The following is a 20,917-nucleotide window of genomic DNA, read 5'->3' on the forward strand; positions in this document are numbered from 1 at the left end:
GCGGGTGTTAAGTGTCGTTTCTCCAGCTGTTTTGCCTCGATCTTCCAGCCGCAATGCAGGTGGAGCATAGATTTCAGTCACAAAGCCGGTGGCGCATCGTTTCTCAGCTGCTTCTCAGAGGTGCATCGAAAATTTCCCCTCACGTCAGTCTGTGCATGGATTTTCAGACTTTGGCTGCCAGCTTCACCTTTCAAGGGCCCAGGAACTGGATAGGGCACCACTTGGCAGGGCAGGAGTCTCAGCAGAGAGTCCAGGTGCTGGCAGGGGAAGTCTTTGAAGGCCCTGAGACTTCAACAACAGGAGGCAAGCTCAGGTCAAGCCCTTGGAGATTTCTCCACAAGCAGGAATGCACAACAAAGTCCAGTCTTTGTCCCCTTTCACAGGCAGAAGCAGCAGCTGCAGGATAGCTCCACAAAGCACAGTCACAGGCAGGGCAGCTCTTCAGCTCTTCTCCTTGAGAGAGGTTCCTCTTGATGTCCAGAAGTGATCTAATCTTTCAGGGGGTTGGGTGCTCTTCTTATACCCATTTTGGCCTTTGAAGTAGGCCTACTTCAAAGGAAAGTCTCTCTTGTTTGTGAGATTCTGCCTTGCCAAGGCCAGGCCCCAGACACATACCAGGAGATTGGAGACTGCATTGTGTGAGGGAAGGCACAGCCCATTCAGGTGTAAGTGATCACTCCTCCTCTCCCTCCTAGCAGAGATGGCTCATCAGGATATGTAGGCTACACCCCAGCTCCCTTTGTGTCACTGTCTAGAGAGAGGTGCAAACATCCCAACTATCAAACTAACCCAGACAGGGAATCCACAAATAGGCAGAGTCACAGAATGGTTTAAGCAAGAAAATGCCTACTTTCTAAAAGTGGCATTTTTAAACACACAGTCTCAAAACCAACTTTACTAAAAGATGTATTTTTAAATTGTGAGTTCAGAGACCCCAAAGGGAACCTATACTTTAATCATATTTAAAGGTAGCCCCCATGTTAACCTATGAGAGAGATAGGCCTTGCAACAGTGAAAAACGAATTTGGCAGTATTTCACTGTCAGGACCTACAAAAAAAATTAGTATAAGTCCTACCTTAAACATACATTGCACCCTGTCCATGGGGCTACCTAGGGCCTACCTTAGGGGTGTCTTACATGTAAGAAAAGGGAAGGTTTAGGCCTGGCAAGTAGGTACACTTGCCAAGTCGAATTGGCATTTAAAAACTGCACACACAAACACTGCAGTGGCAGGTCTGAGCCATGTTTACAGGGCTACTAATGTGGGTGGCACAACCAGTGCTGCAGGCCCACTAGTAACATTTGATTTACAGGCCCTGGGCACTTCTAGTGCACTGTACTAGGGACTTACCAGTAAATTCAAATATGGCAATCATGGAAATCGAATTACACATATATTTTACATAGGAGCACTTGCAATTTAGCACTGGGGAGCAGTGGTAAAGTGCCCAGAGTAACAAAAACAGAGTCCAGCACACATCAACAACCTGGGAATCAAAGGCAAAAATTTAGGGGAGACTACGCCAAGGATGGCAAGTCTAACAGTGATCACAAGTGAATTTTCGAGAGTAAAACAGAGAGTAATGCATAACAAGAGTCCTATATTAAATAAAGTATGTTACAAGTATACTCACCTGTATACTTTGGAGAGCAGCCATGCCCATGTAAAGAAAGACACCATACAGTACTGGCATTGGAATATACTGATAAATAAATACAAAAGCACAGTAATTAATACATGCAATACGCAGTATGATTTATATTATGCTTTATTTACCATAATGCATTTAAATTCAGACAAAAGGTACAACGAAATTCAGTCGCTAATGCAACTGAGCAAAGGACAACTGTTCACTTATGCTCTTCACTAGCCTGACGTTTTACTTGGAAAATTGATTGATTGGCACAATTTTGACTGTCTCACTTTTTTTCATGAAGTATCTTTTACGTCTTGCCTACATTTTATTGTGAGACCACGCTCACCTCGAATAATAACGCTATTACCATTTTCCCACCACAATCTGTTGGTCAAACAATATCATAATCCTCCATCCCCGCTGCTGGTGCACATTTCATTTTTCTCCAAGTAAAGAAGCTGCAGGAGGTACTGGCATTCAGTAGTAGATATTGTTTTAATGGTTGGATGTTGGTGGTTTGTAGCCAGTTTCTAAAAGGGAATTCTCGCTGTGACACTTGTGCTACAAAAGAAGTGACTTGTTTTGAGGGGTAGGATTTAGCACATAATAATTTGTGAAAAATCTGTATTTTGAAAAATCTTTATATGGGCAGAGAAAATAAGACGGTTTAGTACATCAGAATAGAAAATGAGTATATGTTCATTCTTAGAAGCATCAGCTGAAGACATTACACTTATTTGAGGGCTCTCACACTCATATGTGTACATTCGTGTTCTTGCCTTATTAAAACCTGGAGACATATATGTGAAGTCAATTGTGGGGCAGTGTTCTTGATGATTAGACAGAACCCCAACAAAGACAAATTAAAAACTTCTAAAAAAAAAGTTGGCCTCATATACAGAACAATTTTACAGTCACAAAGCCTACAATTTGCAAAATCATCGAGTTTGTGACCCCAAAATGACTCAACCCAGTTTGCGATTCTGTAATATGTTACTGAGTCTTAAAATGGGTGACCGCCAGGGGAAATGTGACGGTAGTACCTCCAACAGGCTGGCGGTACTACACAGCATATTTTGACTGTGGCGAAAGCTCCACGGTCGGGGCCAGCGGAATGCCGCCATTCGCCGGTCGTAATGCGCCAGGGCAGCGCTGCCCTGGGCATTTCAACTCCCCTTACTGCCAACCTTTCCATGGCAGTGAACCATGGCAGTGAACCATGGAAAGGCTGGCGGTAAGGGGACTCGGGGGGCCCCTGCACTGCCCATGCACTTTGGCATGGGCAGTGCAGGGGCCCCCAGGCACAGCCCCATCGCGATTTCCACTGTCTGCTTAGCAGACAGTGGAAAGCGCGACGGGTGCTGCTGCACCCGCCGCACCGCCAAATTGCCACCGGCTCCATTAGGAGTCAGCTGCAATGTTACGGCCCAGCGGGGATGTCCAAATGCAGCCGGCGGGTTCCTGGCCGCATAGGCAGCTGACTGTAATCCAATGTTGAAATGAGGGCTATAATTCCCCAAGAAGCTCCGAGTTGCCCCCTTTCAAAAAATCCAGTCCTTTTTGTCTTTTGCTGAATTTGGGTTACATAACTAGTACTGCTTATATTCGTGAGAACTTTAAGTTTTCTAGGAAGTAAATCATAGTTTTGCACAAGGTTGTAAATACTCTTTTTGATTACTTCTAGAACTATCTTCACACTCTGTTTTTATGGGGAGTCTAGTGGAATCATGTAAATAACATGAGGACATTTCTACCTCTTGTTGTGCCATCAAAAGTATTTTTCTTTACCACTAAAGAGTTAAAGTTGCACCCTCAAGCACTCTATTTTTAAATATCTTTTTATTGGCTTTTGCATAGGCAAGTACAACATAGTGCATCAGAGCTAGACGACACTTCGATAACTTGTAGATAGATACAGAAAGTAAATGGTATATGTCCTGCAATGTAAAACCCAACAAGAAAAAAAAAAACTCACCAAAAACATCCAGTACAGTAGATCAGTACTAATAAAAACACCCCAGTATGCAGGATGGTTCATTGTGTTAATTTAGTTTATCAAAGGTGTCTCCATCAACAGGATAACCCAGAGTCTGTAACAGCCCTTAAATGTTTATCACGATGTTACGATCTAAGAACTGTAACTAACAATCCAGCTACGGTCCTTTCAAAGGGGGGATTCTATTAATGTTAACCATAAGTCTTTAGGGTAGCTAAGTACATATGAATCAATTTATTGTGTAGTAATCCTACTGGGGGAAATGCAAGGGAGTCAAGATGAAGGAGGTAGTGTAGTAAATTGCAACTAACGGCCCACACAAGGCAACATACCCGGGATCCCCAAGATGTATGCCCCGGTCAAGGTTCACCTGGCAGACTCCATTGGTGCCATTTGAGACGCAGACTCCACCCGAGTATCCGAACGCGAATCATCCCTCGGAAGTTCCCATCTGCCCAGTATCTCTGAAATTGACAAAAGTCCTGCCAAAGGTCTCCTCTGCACACCCCGTGTATCATCTTTAAGTAATGCTCTCTCCTCAGCTCTAGCCCATATCCCAACCTCTCTGGTCCATTGTGCTAGGCCCCAGACCCGCCAATGAAGTCCAGTATTTAGCTATGTCACGTTTAGCCAGTATCAAAGCCAGATCTAAAAATCTGAAACCCATTATCTTAAGAGGTGGCCTAGGGAATAAGTCCAGTAACTATATCTTAGCTGTGCATGGGAGGGCTCGACCCAAGGCATCATTGAGGCTAGCCACAACCCCTCCCCAGACGTTTTGGATCACTGTGGAGTCCCACACCATATATGCCAAGGAAGCATCTAGGTGAGAGCAGCGCCGACAGAGTGTAGGGTCGCCACACTGATAACCTGTAGTCTATGTGGTGTTAAATATGTCATATGGCTATTATTAAACTGAATATATTTCAGTTTACTATGTCGAGAGACTTTTTGTGGGTAAGCCAATATTTTCTGCCAATCAGCCTCCGAGACCTCATGTAGGAAAGTACCATCTTGCCTGGCATGTTACCCCCATTTTTCACTGTATATATGTTGTTTTAGTTGTATGTGTCACTGGGACCCTGTTCACCAGGGCCCCAGTGCTCATAAGTGTGCCTGAATGTGTTACCTGTGTAGTGACTAACTGTCTCACTGAGGCTCTGCTAATCAGAACCTCAGTGGTTATGCTCTCTCATTTGTTTCCAAATTGTCACTAACAGGCTAGTGACTATTTTTACCAATTTACATTGGCTTACTGGAACACCCTTATAATTCCCTAGTATATGGTACTGAGGTACCCAGGGTATTGGGGTTCCAGGAGATCCCTATGGGCTGCAGCATTTCTTTTGCCACCCATAGGGAGCTCTGACAATTCTTACACAGGCCTGCCACTGCAGCCTGAGTGAAATAACGTCCACGTTATTTCACAGCCATTTTACACTGCACTTAAGTAACTTATAAGTCACCTATATGTCTAACCTTTACCTGGTAAAGGTTAGGTGCAAAGTTACTTAGTGTGAGGGCACCCTGGCACTAGCCAAGGTGCCCCCACATTGTTCAGGGCCAATTCCCAGGACTTTGTGAGTGCGGGGACACCATTACACGCGTGCACTACATATAGGTCACTACCTATATGTAGCTTCACAATGGTAACTCCGAATATGGCCATGTAACATGTCTATGATCATGGAATTGCTCCCTCTATGCCATCCTGGCATAGTTGGCACAATCCCATGATCCCAGTGGTCTGTAGCACAGACCCTGGTACTGCCAAACTGCCCTTCCTGGGGTTTCACTGCAGCTGCTGCTGCTGCCAACCCCTCAGACAGGCATCAGCCCTCCTGGGGTCCAGCCAGGCCTGGCCCAGGATGGCAGAACAAAGGACTTCCTCTGAGAGAGGGTGTTACACCCTCTCCCTTTGGAAAATGGTGTGAAGGCAGATGAGGAGTAGCCTCCCCCAGCCTCTGGAAATGCTTTCTTGGGCACAGATGTGCCCAATTCTGCATAAGCCAGTCTACACCGGTTCAGGGGACCCCTTAGCCCTGCTCTGGCGCGAAACTGGACAAAGGAAAGGGGAGTGACCACTCCCCTGACCTGCACCTCCCCTGGGAGGTGTCCAGAGCTCCTCCAGTGTGCTCCAGACCTCCGCCATCTTGGAAGCAGAGGTGCTGCTGGCACACTGGACTGCTCTGAGTGGCCAGTGCCACCAGGTGACGTCAGAGACTCCTTGTGATAGGCTCCTTCAGGTGTTGCTAGCCTATCCTCTCTCCTAGGTAGCCAAACCCTGTTTTCTGGCTATTTAGGGTCTCTGTCTCTGGGGAAACTTTAGATAACGAATGCAAGAGCTCATCCGAGTTCCTCTGCATCTCTCTCTTCACCTTCTGCCAAGGAATCGACTGCTGACCGCGCTGGAAGCCTGCAAAACTGCAACATAGTAGCTAAGACGACTACTGCAACTCTGTAACGCTGATCCTGCCGCCTTCTCGACTGTTTTCCTGGTGGTGCATGCTGTGGGGGTAGTCTGCCTCCTCTCTGCACTAGAAGCTCCGAAGAAATCTCCCGTGGGTCGACGGTATCTTCCCCCTGCAACCGCAGGCAGCAAAAAGCTGCATTACCGGTCCCTTGGGTCTCCTCTCAGCACGACGAGCGAGGTCCCTCGAATCCAGCAACTCTGTCCAAGTGGCCTCCACAGTCCAGTGACTCTTCAGTCCAAGTTTGGTGGAGGTAAGTCCTTGCCTCACCTCGCTAGACTGCATTGCTGGGAACCGCGACTTTTGCAGCTACTCCGGCCTCCGTGCACTTCCGGCGGAAATCCTTTGTGCACAGTCCAGCCTGGGTCCACGGCACTCTAACCTGCATTGCATGACCTCCTCAGTTGTTCACCGGCGACGTGGGACTTCTTTGTGCGACTTCGGGTGAGCACCGTTTCACGCCTCCTCGTAGTGCCTGTTTCTGGCACTTCTCCGGGTGCTACCTGCTGCTAAGAGGGCTCCTTGTCTTGCTCGACGTCCCCTCTACCTCCTGGTCCAATTTGCGACCTCCTGGTCCCTCCTGGGCCACAGCAGCATCCAAAAACGCTAACCGCACGATTTGCAGCTAGCAAGGCTTGTTGGCGTTCTTTCGGCGGGAAAACACTTCTGCACGACTCTACAAGGCGAGAGGGATCCGTCCTCCAAAGGGGAAGTCTCTAGCCCTTTGCGTTCCTGCAGAAACCGCAGCTTCTTCTGTCCAGTAGAAGCTTCTTTGCACCCGCAGCTGGCATTTCCTGGGCATCTGCCCATCTCCGACTTGCTTGTGACTTTTGGACTTGGTCCCCTTGTTCCACAGGTACCCCAGATTGGAAATCCACAATTGTTGGTTTGTGTCTTTCCTGCATTATTCCTCTAACACGACTTCTTTCTCCTTAGGGGAACTTTAGTGCACTTTGCACTCACTTTTCAGGGTCTTGGGGAGGGTTATTTTTCTAACTCTCACTATTTTCTAATAGTCCCAGCGACCCTCTACAAGGTCACATAGGTTTGGGGTCCAATCGTGGTTCGCATTCCACTTTTGGAGTATATGGTTTGTGTTGCCCCTATCCCTATGTTTCCCCATTGCATCCTACTGTAACTATACATTGTTTGCACTGTTTTCTAAGACTATACTGCATATTTTTGCTATTGTGTATATATATCTTGTGTATATTTCCTATCCTCTCACTGAGGGTACACTCTAAGATACTTTGGCATATTGTCATAAAAATAAAGTACCTTTATTTTTAGTATAACTGTGTATTGTGTTTTCTTATGATATTGTGCAAGTGACACTTGTGGTACTGTAGTAGCTTCACACGTCTCCTAGTTCAGCCTAAGCTGCTCTGCTAAGCTACCACTATCTATCAGCCTAAGCTGCTAGACACCCTATACACTAATAAGGGATAACTGGGCCTGGTGCAAGGTGCAAGTACCCCTTGGTACTCACTACAAGCCAGTCCAGCCTCCTACATTGGTTGTGCAGTGGTGGGATAAGTGCTTTGAGACTACTTACCACTCTTGTCATTGTACTTTTCATAAGAGAAAAATATACAAAACAAGGTCAGTGTATATACACATAGCCAAAAAGTTTTGCATTTTCTCTTTTCACTCTTTTCTAAGTGCTGAAAAGTACTTCTAAACTTTCAAAAAGTTCTTAAAAGTTTAAAAAGTTTTTTTCTGTCTTTCTAAAAAGTTCTGAAATCTTTTTTCTCTTTTTCTATCACTTTAACTCTTTCTAAAAATGTCTGGCACAGGCCAAAATGTTGATCTGTCCAAACTTGCATATGACCTCCTTAGCTGGAAAGGAGCAAGGAGTCTCTGCATAGAGAGAGGTTTGAGTGTAGGGAAGAATCCTTCCTTGGAACTGTTACTTAACATGCTTAGAGAACAGGATAAGGCTAGAAGTGCCCCATCTGTAGAAAAAGTAGCTAATGGTTCCCAATCTGATCCAGGGACTCCCCCAGGAAAAGATTCAGGAAAGAAACTCCCTAGCCTGCCCATTACTAGACAGTCTAGCATAGTTGGTAATGATGGAGAGCCACACCATACAAATAGTGTTGTCTCACATCATAGCAAAAGCATTTATTCTCACCATACTGGTAGTGATGTTTCTGTTAGCCAAGCTGTTAGGGTGGCTTCTGTAAGGGACAGGTCTCCTTCTGTTCATTCCCATCATACCTCTGTATCTAGGAATGTCCCTCCCACCAACCCTGATGACAGAATGTTAGAGAGGGAACTCAATAAGTTGAGGGTGGAACAAACCAGACTGAAGCTTAAAAAGCAACAGCTGGATTTGGATAGACAGTCTTTTGAACTAGAGAAGGAAAGACAGAAGTTGGGTTTAGAAACCCATGGTGGCAGCAGCAGTATTCCCCATAGTCATCCTGCAAAAGAGCATGATTCCAGGAATCTGCACAAGATAGTTCCCCCTTATAAGGAGGGGGGTGACATTAACAAGTGGTTTGCTGCACTTGAGAGGGCCTGTGTTGTACAGGATGTCCCTCAAAGGCAGTGGGCTGCTATCCTATGGCTATCATTTAGTGGAAAAGGTAGGGATAGGCTCCTTACTGTGAAAGAAAATGATGCCAATAATTTCCAAGGTCTTAAGAATGCACTCCTGGATGGTTATGGCTTAACCACTGAACAATACAGGATAAAGTTCAGAGAGACCAAAAAGGAGTCTTCACAAGACTGGGTTGATTTCATTGACCATTCAGTGAAGGCCTTGGAGGGGTGGTTACATGGCAGTAAAGTTACTGATTATGACAGCCTGTATAACTTAATCCTGAGAGAGCATATTCTTAATAATTGTGTGTCTGATTTGTTGCACCAGTACTTGGTGGACTCTGATCTGACCTCTCCCCAAGAATTGGGAAAGAAGGCAGACAAATGGGTCAGAACAAGGGTGAACAGAAAAGTTCATACAGGGGGTGACAAAGATGGCAACAAAAAGAAGGATGGTAAGTCTTCTGACAAGGGTGGGGACAAATCTAAAAATGAGTCTTCATCAGGCCCACAAAAACACTCTGGTGGGGGTGGTGGGCCCAAATCCTCTTTTAATCAGGACAAGTAAAAGAAACCATGGTGCTATTTATGTAAAATAAAAGGCCATTGGACAACAGATCCCAGTTGTCCAAAGAAAAGCACCAATGCTGCTACCACTACAACCCCTACTGCTACCCCTAGTGTCCCTACTAATAGCAGTGGTGGTGGGAGCAAACCTACTAATAGCCAATCCAAGGGAGTAGCTGGGCTCACTACTGGTAACTTAGTTGGGGTTGGCCTTGTTAGGGAGGCCACAGAGGCTGTGTTAGTCTCTGAGGGGGCTATTGATTTAGCCACCTTAGTTGCTTGTCCCCTTAATATGGATAAGTACAAGCAGCTACCCCTAATAAATGGTGTTGAGGTTCAGGCCTACAGGGACACTGGAGCCAGTGTGACTATGGTCATAGAGAAACTGGTCCACCCTGAACAACACCTACTTGGTCACCAGTACCAAGTAACCGATGCTCACAACAACACACTTAGCCACCCCATGGCTGTTGATAATCTCAACTGGGGGGGGGGGGGGTTACTGGTCCAAAGAAAGTTGTGGTAGCCACAGATTTACCTGTAGACTGTCTACTAGGAAATTATTTGTAGACATCAGCTTGGTCAGATGTGGAGTTGGAGGCCCATGCAGCAATGCTGGGCATCCCAGGGCATATTTTTGCTTTGACAAGGGCTCAGGCCAAAAAGCAAAAAGGACAGGGAAGCTTGGATCCTGGAACAATGGACCAAGTGCTCCCTAAAGCTAGGGCTAGTAGAAGCAAACCACTTCCTACTATCCCTCCCTCTACAGTGGATTCAACTTCTGAGGAAGAAGAATTCCCTCCCTGTGAAGAACCTACACCAGAGGAGCTGGAAGCAGACACTGCTGAGCTTTTGGGTGAAGGGGGGCCTGCCAGAGAGGAGCTGAGTGTGGCACAGCAAACCTGTCCCACATTAGAGGGTCTCAGACAGCAAGCTGTCAAACAGGCTAATGGGGATGTCAGTGACTCTCACAGAGTTTACTGGGAGGACAACCTCTTGTACACTGAGCATAGGGATCCTAAACCTGGAGCTGCCAGGAGATTAGTGATTCCTCAGGAGTACAGAAAGTTCCTCCTAACCCTGGCACATGACATTCCCCTAGCTGGGCATCTAGGACAAATGAAAACTTGGGACAGGCTTGTTCCCCTGTTTCATTGGCCTAGAATGTCTGAGGACACAAAGGAATTTTGTAAGTCCTGTGAAACCTGTCAAGCCAGTGGCAAGACAGGTGGCACCCCAAAGGCACCCCTTATTCCACTGCCTGTGGTTGGGGTTCCCTTTGAAAGGGTAGGGGTCGACATAGTTGGCCCCCTTGACCCTCCTACTGCTTCAGGCAATAGATTCATCTTGGTGGTAGTGGACCATGCCACAAGATACCCTGAAGCTATTCCTTTAAGGACCACTACAGCTCCTGCAGTGGCAAAGGCCCTCCTGGGAATATTTTCCAGGGTGGGCTTCCCAAAGGAAGTAGTATCAGACAGGGGAAGCAATTTCATGTCTGCATACTTAAAGGCCATGTGGAAGGAGTGTGGGGTAACTTACAAGTTCACCACACCCTATCATCCACAAACAAATGGACTGGTTGAGAGATTTAACAAAACTCTCAAAGGCATGATTATGGGTCTCCCTGAAAAACTCCGCAGGAGATGGGATATCCTTTTACCATGCCTCCTTTTTGCCTACAGGGAGGTACCCCAGAAAGGAGTGGGCTTTAGCCCCTTTGAACTTCTTTTTGGACACCCTGTTAGGGGTCCACTAACACTTGTAAAGGAGGGTTGGGAACAACCTTTAAAAGCTCCTAAACAGGATATTGTGGATTATGTACTTGGCCTCAGATCAAGGATGGCTGAGTATATGAAAAAGGCCAGTAAGAACCTTCAGGCCAGCCAAGAGCTCCAGAAGCAATGGCATGATCAGAAGGCTGTTTTGGTGCAGTACCAACCAGGACAGAAAGTGTGGGTCTTGGAGCCTGTGGCCCCAAGAGCACTCCAAGATAAATGGAGTGGGCCCCACACAATTGTTGAGAAAAAGAGTGAAGTCACTTATTTAGTTGACTTAGGCACTGTCAGGAGTCTCCTCAGGGTGCTCCATGTCAACCGCCTGAAACCCTACTATGACAGGGCTGATCTCACCCTGCTCATGGCAACTGATGAGGGACAGGAAGAAGACAGTGATCCTCTACCTGATCTCTTCTCTTCCACAGAACAAGATGCTCTTGTGGAAGGTGTAGTTTTGGCTGATTTTCTTACTGCTGAGCAGAAAGACCATAGCATAAATCTCCTAGATCAATTCTCTGAACTCTTCTCTACTGTGCCAGGTACCACTTCTTGGTGTGAGCACACTATAGATACTGGAGACAGTTTACCTGTCAAAAGTAAGATCTATAGGCAGCCTGACCATGTCAGGGACTGCATAAAGCAAGAGGTGCAGAAAATGTTAGAACTAGGAGTGGTTGAGCACTCTGAAAGTCCATGGGCTTCTCCTGTGGTACTTGTACCAAAACCCCATTCCAAAGATGGAAAGAAGGAAATGCGGTTTTGTGTAGACTATAGAGGTCTCAACTTGGTAACCAAAACTGATGCTCACCCTATACCCAGGGCAGATGAGCTCATAGATACACTGGCATCTGCCAAGTATCTAAGCACTTTTGATTTGACTGCAGGGTATTGGCAGATCAAATTGTCAGAAGATGCTAAACCTAAAACTGCATTTTCAACCATTGGAGGACATTACCAGTTTACTGTAATGCCTTTTGGTTTGAAAAATGCACCTGCCACTTTTCAAAGGTTGGTGAACACAGTCCTGCAAGGGCTGGAAGCTTTCAGTGCAGCATATTTGGACGATATAGCTGTCTTTAGCTCCAGCTGGGATGATCACCTGGTCCACCTATGGAAAATTTTGGAGGCCCTGCAGAAGGCAGGCCTCACTATCAAGGCTTCAAAGTGCCAGATAGGGCAGGGGAAGGTGGTTTATCTGGGACACCTTGTTGGTGAAGAACAGATTGCACCACTTCAGGGGAAAATCCAAACAATTATTGATTGGGTTCCCCCTACTACTCAGACTCAGGTGAGAGCCTTCCTAGGCCTCACTGGGTATTACAGGAGGTTCATTAAGAACTATGGCTCCATTGCAGCCCCTCTTAATGACCTCACATCCAAGAAAATGCCTAAAAAGGTATTATGGACAGCAAACTGTCAGAAAGCTTTTGAGGAGCTGAAGCAGGCCATGTGCTCTGCACCTGTCCTGAAAAGCCCTTGTTACTCTAAAAAATTCTATGTCCAAACTGATGCATCTGAATTAGGAGTAGGGGCAGTCCTATCACAACTTAATTCTGAGGGCCAGGATCAACCTGTTGCTTTTATTAGTAGGAGGTTGACCCCTAGAGAAAAGCGTTGGTCTGCCATTGAGAGGGAGGCCTTTGCTGTGGTCTGGGCACTGAAGAAGTTGAGGCCATACCTGTTTGGCACTCACTTCATTGTTCAGACAGACCACAAACCTGTACTTTGGCTAAAACAAATGAAAGGTGAAAATCCTAAATTGTTGAGGTGGTCCATATCCCTACAGGGAATGGACTATACAGTGGAACATAGACCTGGGAGTAGCCACTCCAATGCAGATGGACTCTCCAGATATTTCCACTTAGACAATGAAGACTCATCAGGTCATGGCTAGTCTTATTGTCCTTCGTTTAGGGGGGGGGGTTGTGTAGGAAAGTACTATCTTGCCTGGCATGTTACCCCCATTTTTCACTGTATATATGTTGTTTTAGTTGTATGTGTCACTGGGACCCTGTTCACCAGGGCCCCAGTGCTCATAAGTGTGCCTGAATGTGTTACCTGTGTAGTGACTAACTGTCTCACTGAGGCTCTGCTAATCAGAACCTCAGTGGTTATGCTCTCTCATTTCTTTCCAAATTGTCACTAACAGGCTAGTGACTATTTTTACCAATTTACATTGGCTTACTGGAACACCCTTATAATTCCCTAGTATATGGTACTGAGGTACCCAGGGTATTGGGGTTCCAGGAGATCCCTATGGGCTGCAGCATTTCTTTTGCCACCCATAGGGAGCTCTGACAATTCTTACACAGGCCTGCCACTGCAGCCTGAGTGAAATAACGTCCACGTTATTTCACAGCCATTTTACACTGCACTTAAGTAACTTATAAGTCACCTATATGTCTAACCTTTACCTGGTAAAGGTTAGGTGCAAAGTTACTTAGTGTGAGGGCACCCTGGCACTAGCCAAGGTGCCCCCACATTGTTCAGGGCCAATTCCCAGGACTTTGTGAGTGCGGGGACACCATTACACGCGTGCACTACATATAGGTCACTACCTATATGTAGCTTCACAATGGTAACTCCGAATATGGCCATGTAACATGTCTATGATCATGGAATTGCTCCCTCTATGCCATCCTGGCATAGTTGGCACAATCCCATGATCCCAGTGGTCTGTAGCACAGACCCTGGTACTGCCAAACTGCCCTTCCTGGGGTTTCACTGCAGCTGCTGCTGCTGCCAACCCCTCAGACAGGCATCAGCCCTCCTGGGGTCCAGCCAGGCCTGGCCCAGGATGGCAGAACAAAGGACTTCCTCTGAGAGAGGGTGTTACACCCTCTCCCTTTGGAAAATGGTGTGAAGGCAGATGAGGAGTAGCCTCCCCCAGCCTCTGGAAATGCTTTCTTGGGCACAGATGTGCCCAATTCTGCATAAGCCAGTCTACACCGGTTCAGGGGACCCCTTAGCCCTGCTCTGGCGCGAAACTGGACAAAGGAAAGGGGAGTGACCACTCCCCTGACCTGCACCTCCCCTGGGAGGTGTCCAGAGCTCCTCCAGTGTGCTCCAGACCTCCGCCATCTTGGAAGCAGAGGTGCTGCTGGCACACTGGACTGCTCTGAGTGGCCAGTGCCACCAGGTGACGTCAGAGACTCCTTGTGATAGGCTCCTTCAGGTGTTGCTAGCCTATCCTCTCTCCTAGGTAGCCAAACCCTGTTTTCTGGCTATTTAGGGTCTCTGTCTCTGGGGAAACTTTAGATAACGAATGCAAGAGCTCATCCGAGTTCCTCTGCATCTCTCTCTTCACCTTCTGCCAAGGAATCGACTGCTGACCGCGCTGGAAGCCTGCAAAACTGCAACATAGTAGCTAAGACGACTACTGCAACTCTGTAACGCTGATCCTGCCGCCTTCTCGACTGTTTTCCTGGTGGTGCATGCTGTGGGGGTAGTCTGCCTCCTCTCTGCACTAGAAGCTCCGAAGAAATCTCCCGTGGGTCGACGGTATCTTCCCCCTGCAACCGCAGGCAGCAAAAAGCTGCATTACCGGTCCCTTGGGTCTCCTCTCAGCACGACGAGCGAGGTCCCTCGAATCCAGCAACTCTGTCCAAGTGGCCTCCACAGTCCAGTGACTCTTCAGTCCAAGTTTGGTGGAGGTAAGTCCTTGCCTCACCTCGCTAGACTGCATTGCTGGGAACCGCGACTTTTGCAGCTACTCCGGCCTCCGTGCACTTCCGGCGGAAATCCTTTGTGCACAGTCCAGCCTGGGTCCACGGCACTCTAACCTGCATTGCATGACCTCCTCAGTTGTTCACCGGCGACGTGGGACTTCTTTGTGCGACTTCGGGTGAGCACCGTTTCACGCCTCCTCGTAGTGCCTGTTTCTGGCACTTCTCCGGGTGCTACCTGCTGCTAAGAGGGCTCCTTGTCTTGCTCGACGTCCCCTCTACCTCCTGGTCCAATTTGCGACCTCCTGGTCCCTCCTGGGCCACAGCAGCATCCAAAAACGCTAACCGCACGATTTGCAGCTAGCAAGGCTTGTTGGCGTTCTTTCGGCGGGAAAACACTTCTGCACGACTCTACAAGGCGAGAGGGATCCGTCCTCCAAAGGGGAAGTCTCTAGCCCTTTGCGTTCCTGCAGAAACCGCAGCTTCTTCTGTCCAGTAGAAGCTTCTTTGCACCCGCAGCTGGCATTTCCTGGGCATCTGCCCATCTCCGACTTGCTTGTGACTTTTGGACTTGGTCCCCTTGTTCCACAGGTACCCCAGATTGGAAATCCACAATTGTTGGTTTGTGTCTTTCCTGCATTATTCCTCTAACACGACTTCTTTCTCCTTAGGGGAACTTTAGTGCACTTTGCACTCACTTTTCAGGGTCTTGGGGAGGGTTATTTTTCTAACTCTCACTATTTTCTAATAGTCCCAGCGACCCTCTACAAGGTCACATAGGTTTGGGGTCCAATCGTGGTTCGCATTCCACTTTTGGAGTATATGGTTTGTGTTGCCCCTATCCCTATGTTTCCCCATTGCATCCTACTGTAACTATACATTGTTTGCACTGTTTTCTAAGACTATACTGCATATTTTTGCTATTGTGTATATATATCTTGTGTATATTTCCTATCCTCTCACTGAGGGTACACTCTAAGATACTTTGGCATATTGTCATAAAAATAAAGTACCTTTATTTTTAGTATAACTGTGTATTGTGTTTTCTTATGATATTGTGCAAGTGACACTTGTGGTACTGTAGTAGCTTCACACGTCTCCTAGTTCAGCCTAAGCTGCTCTGCTAAGCTACCACTATCTATCAGCCTAAGCTGCTAGACACCCTATACACTAATAAGGGATAACTGGGCCTGGTGCAAGGTGCAAGTACCCCTTGGTACTCACTACAAGCCAGTCCAGCCTCCTACATTGGTTGTGCAGTGGTGGGATAAGTGCTTTGAGACTACTTACCACTCTTGTCATTGTACTTTTCATAAGAGAAAAATATACAAAACAAGGTCAGTGTATATACACATAGCCAAAAAGTTTTGCATTTTCTCTTTTCACTCTTTTCTAAGTGCTGAAAAGTACTTCTAAACTTTCAAAAAGTTCTTAAAAGTTTAAAAAGTTTTTTTCTGTCTTTCTAAAAAGTTCTGAAATCTTTTTTCTCTTTTTCTATCACTTTAACTCTTTCTAAAAATGTCTGGCACAGGCCAAAATGTTGATCTGTCCAAACTTGCATATGACCTCCTTAGCTGGAAAGGAGCAAGGAGTCTCTGCATAGAGAGAGGTTTGAGTGTAGGGAAGAATCCTTCCTTGGAACTGTTACTTAACATGCTTAGAGAACAGGATAAGGCTAGAAGTGCCCCATCTGTAGAAAAAGTAGCTAATGGTTCCCAATCTGATCCAGGGACTCCCCCAGGAAAAGATTCAGGAAAGAAACTCCCTAGCCTGCCCATTACTAGACAGTCTAGCATAGTTGGTAATGATGGAGAGCCACACCATACAAATAGTGTTGTCTCACATCATAGCAAAAGCATTTATTCTCACCATACTGGTAGTGATGTTTCTGTTAGCCAAGCTGTTAGGGTGGCTTCTGTAAGGGACAGGTCTCCTTCTGTTCATTCCCATCATACCTCTGTATCTAGGAATGTCCCTCCCACCAACCCTGATGACAGAATGTTAGAGAGGGAACTCAATAAGTTGAGGGTGGAACAAACCAGACTGAAGCTTAAAAAGCAACAGCTGGATTTGGATAGACAGTCTTTTGAACTAGAGAAGGAAAGACAGAAGTTGGGTTTAGAAACCCATGGTGGCAGCAGCAGTATTCCCCATAGTCATCCTGCAAAAGAGCATGATTCCAGGAATCTGCACAAGATAGTTCCCCCTTATAAGGAGGGGGGTGACATTAACAAGTGGTTTGCTGCACTTGAGAGGGCCTGTGTTGTACAGGATGTCCCTCAAAGGCAGTGGGCTGCTATCCTATGGCTATCATTTAGTGGAAAAGGTAGGGATAGGCTCCTTACTGTGAAAGAAAATGATGCCAATAATTTCCAAGGTCTTAAGAATGCACTCCTGGATGGTTATGGCTTAACCACTGAACAATACAGGATAAAGTTCAGAGAGACCAAAAAGGAGTCTTCACAAGACTGGGTTGATTTCATTGACCATTCAGTGAAGGCCTTGGAGGGGTGGTTACATGGCAGTAAAGTTACTGATTATGACAGCCTGTATAACTTAATCCTGAGAGAGCATATTCTTAATAATTGTGTGTCTGATTTGTTGCACCAGTACTTGGTGGACTCTGATCTGACCTCTCCCCAAGAATTGGGAAAGAAGGCAGACAAATGGGTCAGAACAAGGGTGAACAGAAAAGTTCATACAGGGGGTGACAAAGATGGCAACAAAAAGAAGGATGGTAAGTCTTCTGACAAGGGTGGGGACAAATCTAAAAATGAGTCTTCATCAGGCCCACAAAAACACTCTGGTGGGGGTGGTGGGCCCAAATCCTCTTTTAATCAGGACAAGTAAAAGAAACCATGGTGCTATTTATGTAAAATAAAAGGCCATTGGACAACAGATCCCAGTTGTCCAAAGAAAAGCACCAATGCTGCTACCACTACAACCCCTACTGCTACCCCTAGTGTCCCTACTAATAGCAGTGGTGGTGGGAGCAAACCTACTAATAGCCAATCCAAGGGAGTAGCTGGGCTCACTACTGGTAACTTAGTTGGGGTTGGCCTTGTTAGGGAGGCCACAGAGGCTGTGTTAGTCTCTGAGGGGGCTATTGATTTAGCCACCTTAGTTGCTTGTCCCCTTAATATGGATAAGTACAAGCAGCTACCCCTAATAAATGGTGTTGAGGTTCAGGCCTACAGGGACACTGGAGCCAGTGTGACTATGGTCATAGAGAAACTGGTCCACCCTGAACAACACCTACTTGGTCACCAGTACCAAGTAACCGATGCTCACAACAACACACTTAGCCACCCCATGGCTGTTGATAATCTCAACTGGGGGGGGGGGGGGTTACTGGTCCAAAGAAAGTTGTGGTAGCCACAGATTTACCTGTAGACTGTCTACTAGGAAATTATTTGTAGACATCAGCTTGGTCAGATGTGGAGTTGGAGGCCCATGCAGCAATGCTGGGCATCCCAGGGCATATTTTTGCTTTGACAAGGGCTCAGGCCAAAAAGCAAAAAGGACAGGGAAGCTTGGATCCTGGAACAATGGACCAAGTGCTCCCTAAAGCTAGGGCTAGTAGAAGCAAACCACTTCCTACTATCCCTCCCTCTACAGTGGATTCAACTTCTGAGGAAGAAGAATTCCCTCCCTGTGAAGAACCTACACCAGAGGAGCTGGAAGCAGACACTGCTGAGCTTTTGGGTGAAGGGGGGCCTGCCAGAGAGGAGCTGAGTGTGGCACAGCAAACCTGTCCCACATTAGAGGGTCTCAGACAGCAAGCTGTCAAACAGGCTAATGGGGATGTCAGTGACTCTCACAGAGTTTACTGGGAGGACAACCTCTTGTACACTGAGCATAGGGATCCTAAACCTGGAGCTGCCAGGAGATTAGTGATTCCTCAGGAGTACAGAAAGTTCCTCCTAACCCTGGCACATGACATTCCCCTAGCTGGGCATCTAGGACAAATGAAAACTTGGGACAGGCTTGTTCCCCTGTTTCATTGGCCTAGAATGTCTGAGGACACAAAGGAATTTTGTAAGTCCTGTGAAACCTGTCAAGCCAGTGGCAAGACAGGTGGCACCCCAAAGGCACCCCTTATTCCACTGCCTGTGGTTGGGGTTCCCTTTGAAAGGGTAGGGGTCGACATAGTTGGCCCCCTTGACCCTCCTACTGCTTCAGGCAATAGATTCATCTTGGTGGTAGTGGACCATGCCACAAGATACCCTGAAGCTATTCCTTTAAGGACCACTACAGCTCCTGCAGTGGCAAAGGCCCTCCTGGGAATATTTTCCAGGGTGGGCTTCCCAAAGGAAGTAGTATCAGACAGGGGAAGCAATTTCATGTCTGCATACTTAAAGGCCATGTGGAAGGAGTGTGGGGTAACTTACAAGTTCACCACACCCTATCATCCACAAACAAATGGACTGGTTGAGAGATTTAACAAAACTCTCAAAGGCATGATTATGGGTCTCCCTGAAAAACTCCGCAGGAGATGGGATATCCTTTTACCATGCCTCCTTTTTGCCTACAGGGAGGTACCCCAGAAAGGAGTGGGCTTTAGCCCCTTTGAACTTCTTTTTGGACACCCTGTTAGGGGTCCACTAACACTTGTAAAGGAGGGTTGGGAACAACCTTTAAAAGCTCCTAAACAGGATATTGTGGATTATGTACTTGGCCTCAGATCAAGGATGGCTGAGTATATGAAAAAGGCCAGTAAGAACCTTCAGGCCAGCCAAGAGCTCCAGAAGCAATGGCATGATCAGAAGGCTGTTTTGGTGCAGTACCAACCAGGACAGAAAGTGTGGGTCTTGGAGCCTGTGGCCCCAAGAGCACTCCAAGATAAATGGAGTGGGCCCCACACAATTGTTGAGAAAAAGAGTGAAGTCACTTATTTAGTTGACTTAGGCACTGTCAGGAGTCTCCTCAGGGTGCTCCATGTCAACCGCCTGAAACCCTACTATGACAGGGCTGATCTCACCCTGCTCATGGCAACTGATGAGGGACAGGAAGAAGACAGTGATCCTCTACCTGATCTCTTCTCTTCCACAGAACAAGATGCTCTTGTGGAAGGTGTAGTTTTGGCTGATTTTCTTACTGCTGAGCAGAAAGACCATTGCATAAATCTCCTAGATCAATTCTCTGAACTCTTCTCTACTGTGCCAGGTACCACTTCTTGGTGTGAGCACACTATAGATACTGGAGACAGTTTACCTGTCAAAAGTAAGATCTATAGGCAGCCTGACCATGTCAGGGACTGCATAAAGCAAGAGGTGCAGAAAATGTTAGAACTAGGAGTGGTTGAGCACTCTGAAAGTCCATGGGCTTCTCCTGTGGTACTTGTACCAAAACCCCATTCCAAAGATGGAAAGAAGGAAATGCGGTTTTGTGTAGACTATAGAGGTCTCAACTTGGTAACCAAAACTGATGCTCACCCTATACCCAGGGCAGATGAGCTCATAGATACACTGGCATCTGCCAAGTATCTAAGCACTTTTGATTTGACTGCAGGGTATTGGCAGATCAAATTGTCAGAAGATGCTAAACCTAAAACTGCATTTTCAACCATTGGAGGACATTACCAGTTTACTGTAATGCCTTTTGGTTTGAAAAATGCACCTGCCACTTTTCAAAGGTTGGTGAACACAGTCCTGCAAGGGCTGGAAGCTTTCAGTGCAGCATATTTGGACGATATAGCTGTCTTTAGCTCCAGCTGGGATGATCACCTGGTCCACCTATGGAAAATTTTGGAGGCCCTGCAGAAGGCAGGCCTCACTATCAAGGCTTCAAAGTGCCAGATAGGGCAGGGGAAGGTGGTTTATCTGGGACACCTTGTTGGTGAAGAACAGATTGCACCACTTCAGGGGAAAATCCAAACAATTATTGATTGGGTTCCCCCTACTACTCAGACTCAGGTGAGAGCCTTCCTAGGCCTCACTGGGTATTACAGGAGGTTCATTAAGAACTATGGCTCCATTGCAGCCCCTCTTAATGACCTCACATCCAAGAAAATGCCTAAAAAGGTATTATGGACAGCAAACTGTCAGAAAGCTTTTGAGGAGCTGAAGCAGGCCATGTGCTCTGCACCTGTCCTGAAAAGCCCTTGTTACTCTAAAAAATTCTATGTCCAAACTGATGCATCTGAATTAGGAGTAGGGGCAGTCCTATCACAACTTAATTCTGAGGGCCAGGATCAACCTGTTGCTTTTATTAGTAGGAGGTTGACCCCTAGAGAAAAGCGTTGGTCTGCCATTG

General features: G+C 46.8%; 1 protein-coding gene across 1 annotated transcript in view; it reads right to left on the bottom strand.

The window, feature by feature from the left end:
• Positions 1–20,917, bottom strand: part of SLC4A9 (solute carrier family 4 member 9) — a 369,779-nt gene that overhangs the window by 33,041 nt on the left and 315,821 nt on the right. Inside the window, exon 18 of the mRNA XM_069199298.1 lies at positions 1,636–1,704. Within this exon, the coding sequence (XP_069055399.1) occupies positions 1,636–1,704 (69 nt within the window). The remainder of the gene's footprint in view (positions 1–1,635; positions 1,705–20,917) is intronic.

This window comes from Pleurodeles waltl, chromosome 7 (assembly GCF_031143425.1).
Source record: "Pleurodeles waltl isolate 20211129_DDA chromosome 7, aPleWal1.hap1.20221129, whole genome shotgun sequence".
NCBI lineage: Eukaryota > Metazoa > Chordata > Amphibia > Caudata > Salamandridae > Pleurodeles > Pleurodeles waltl.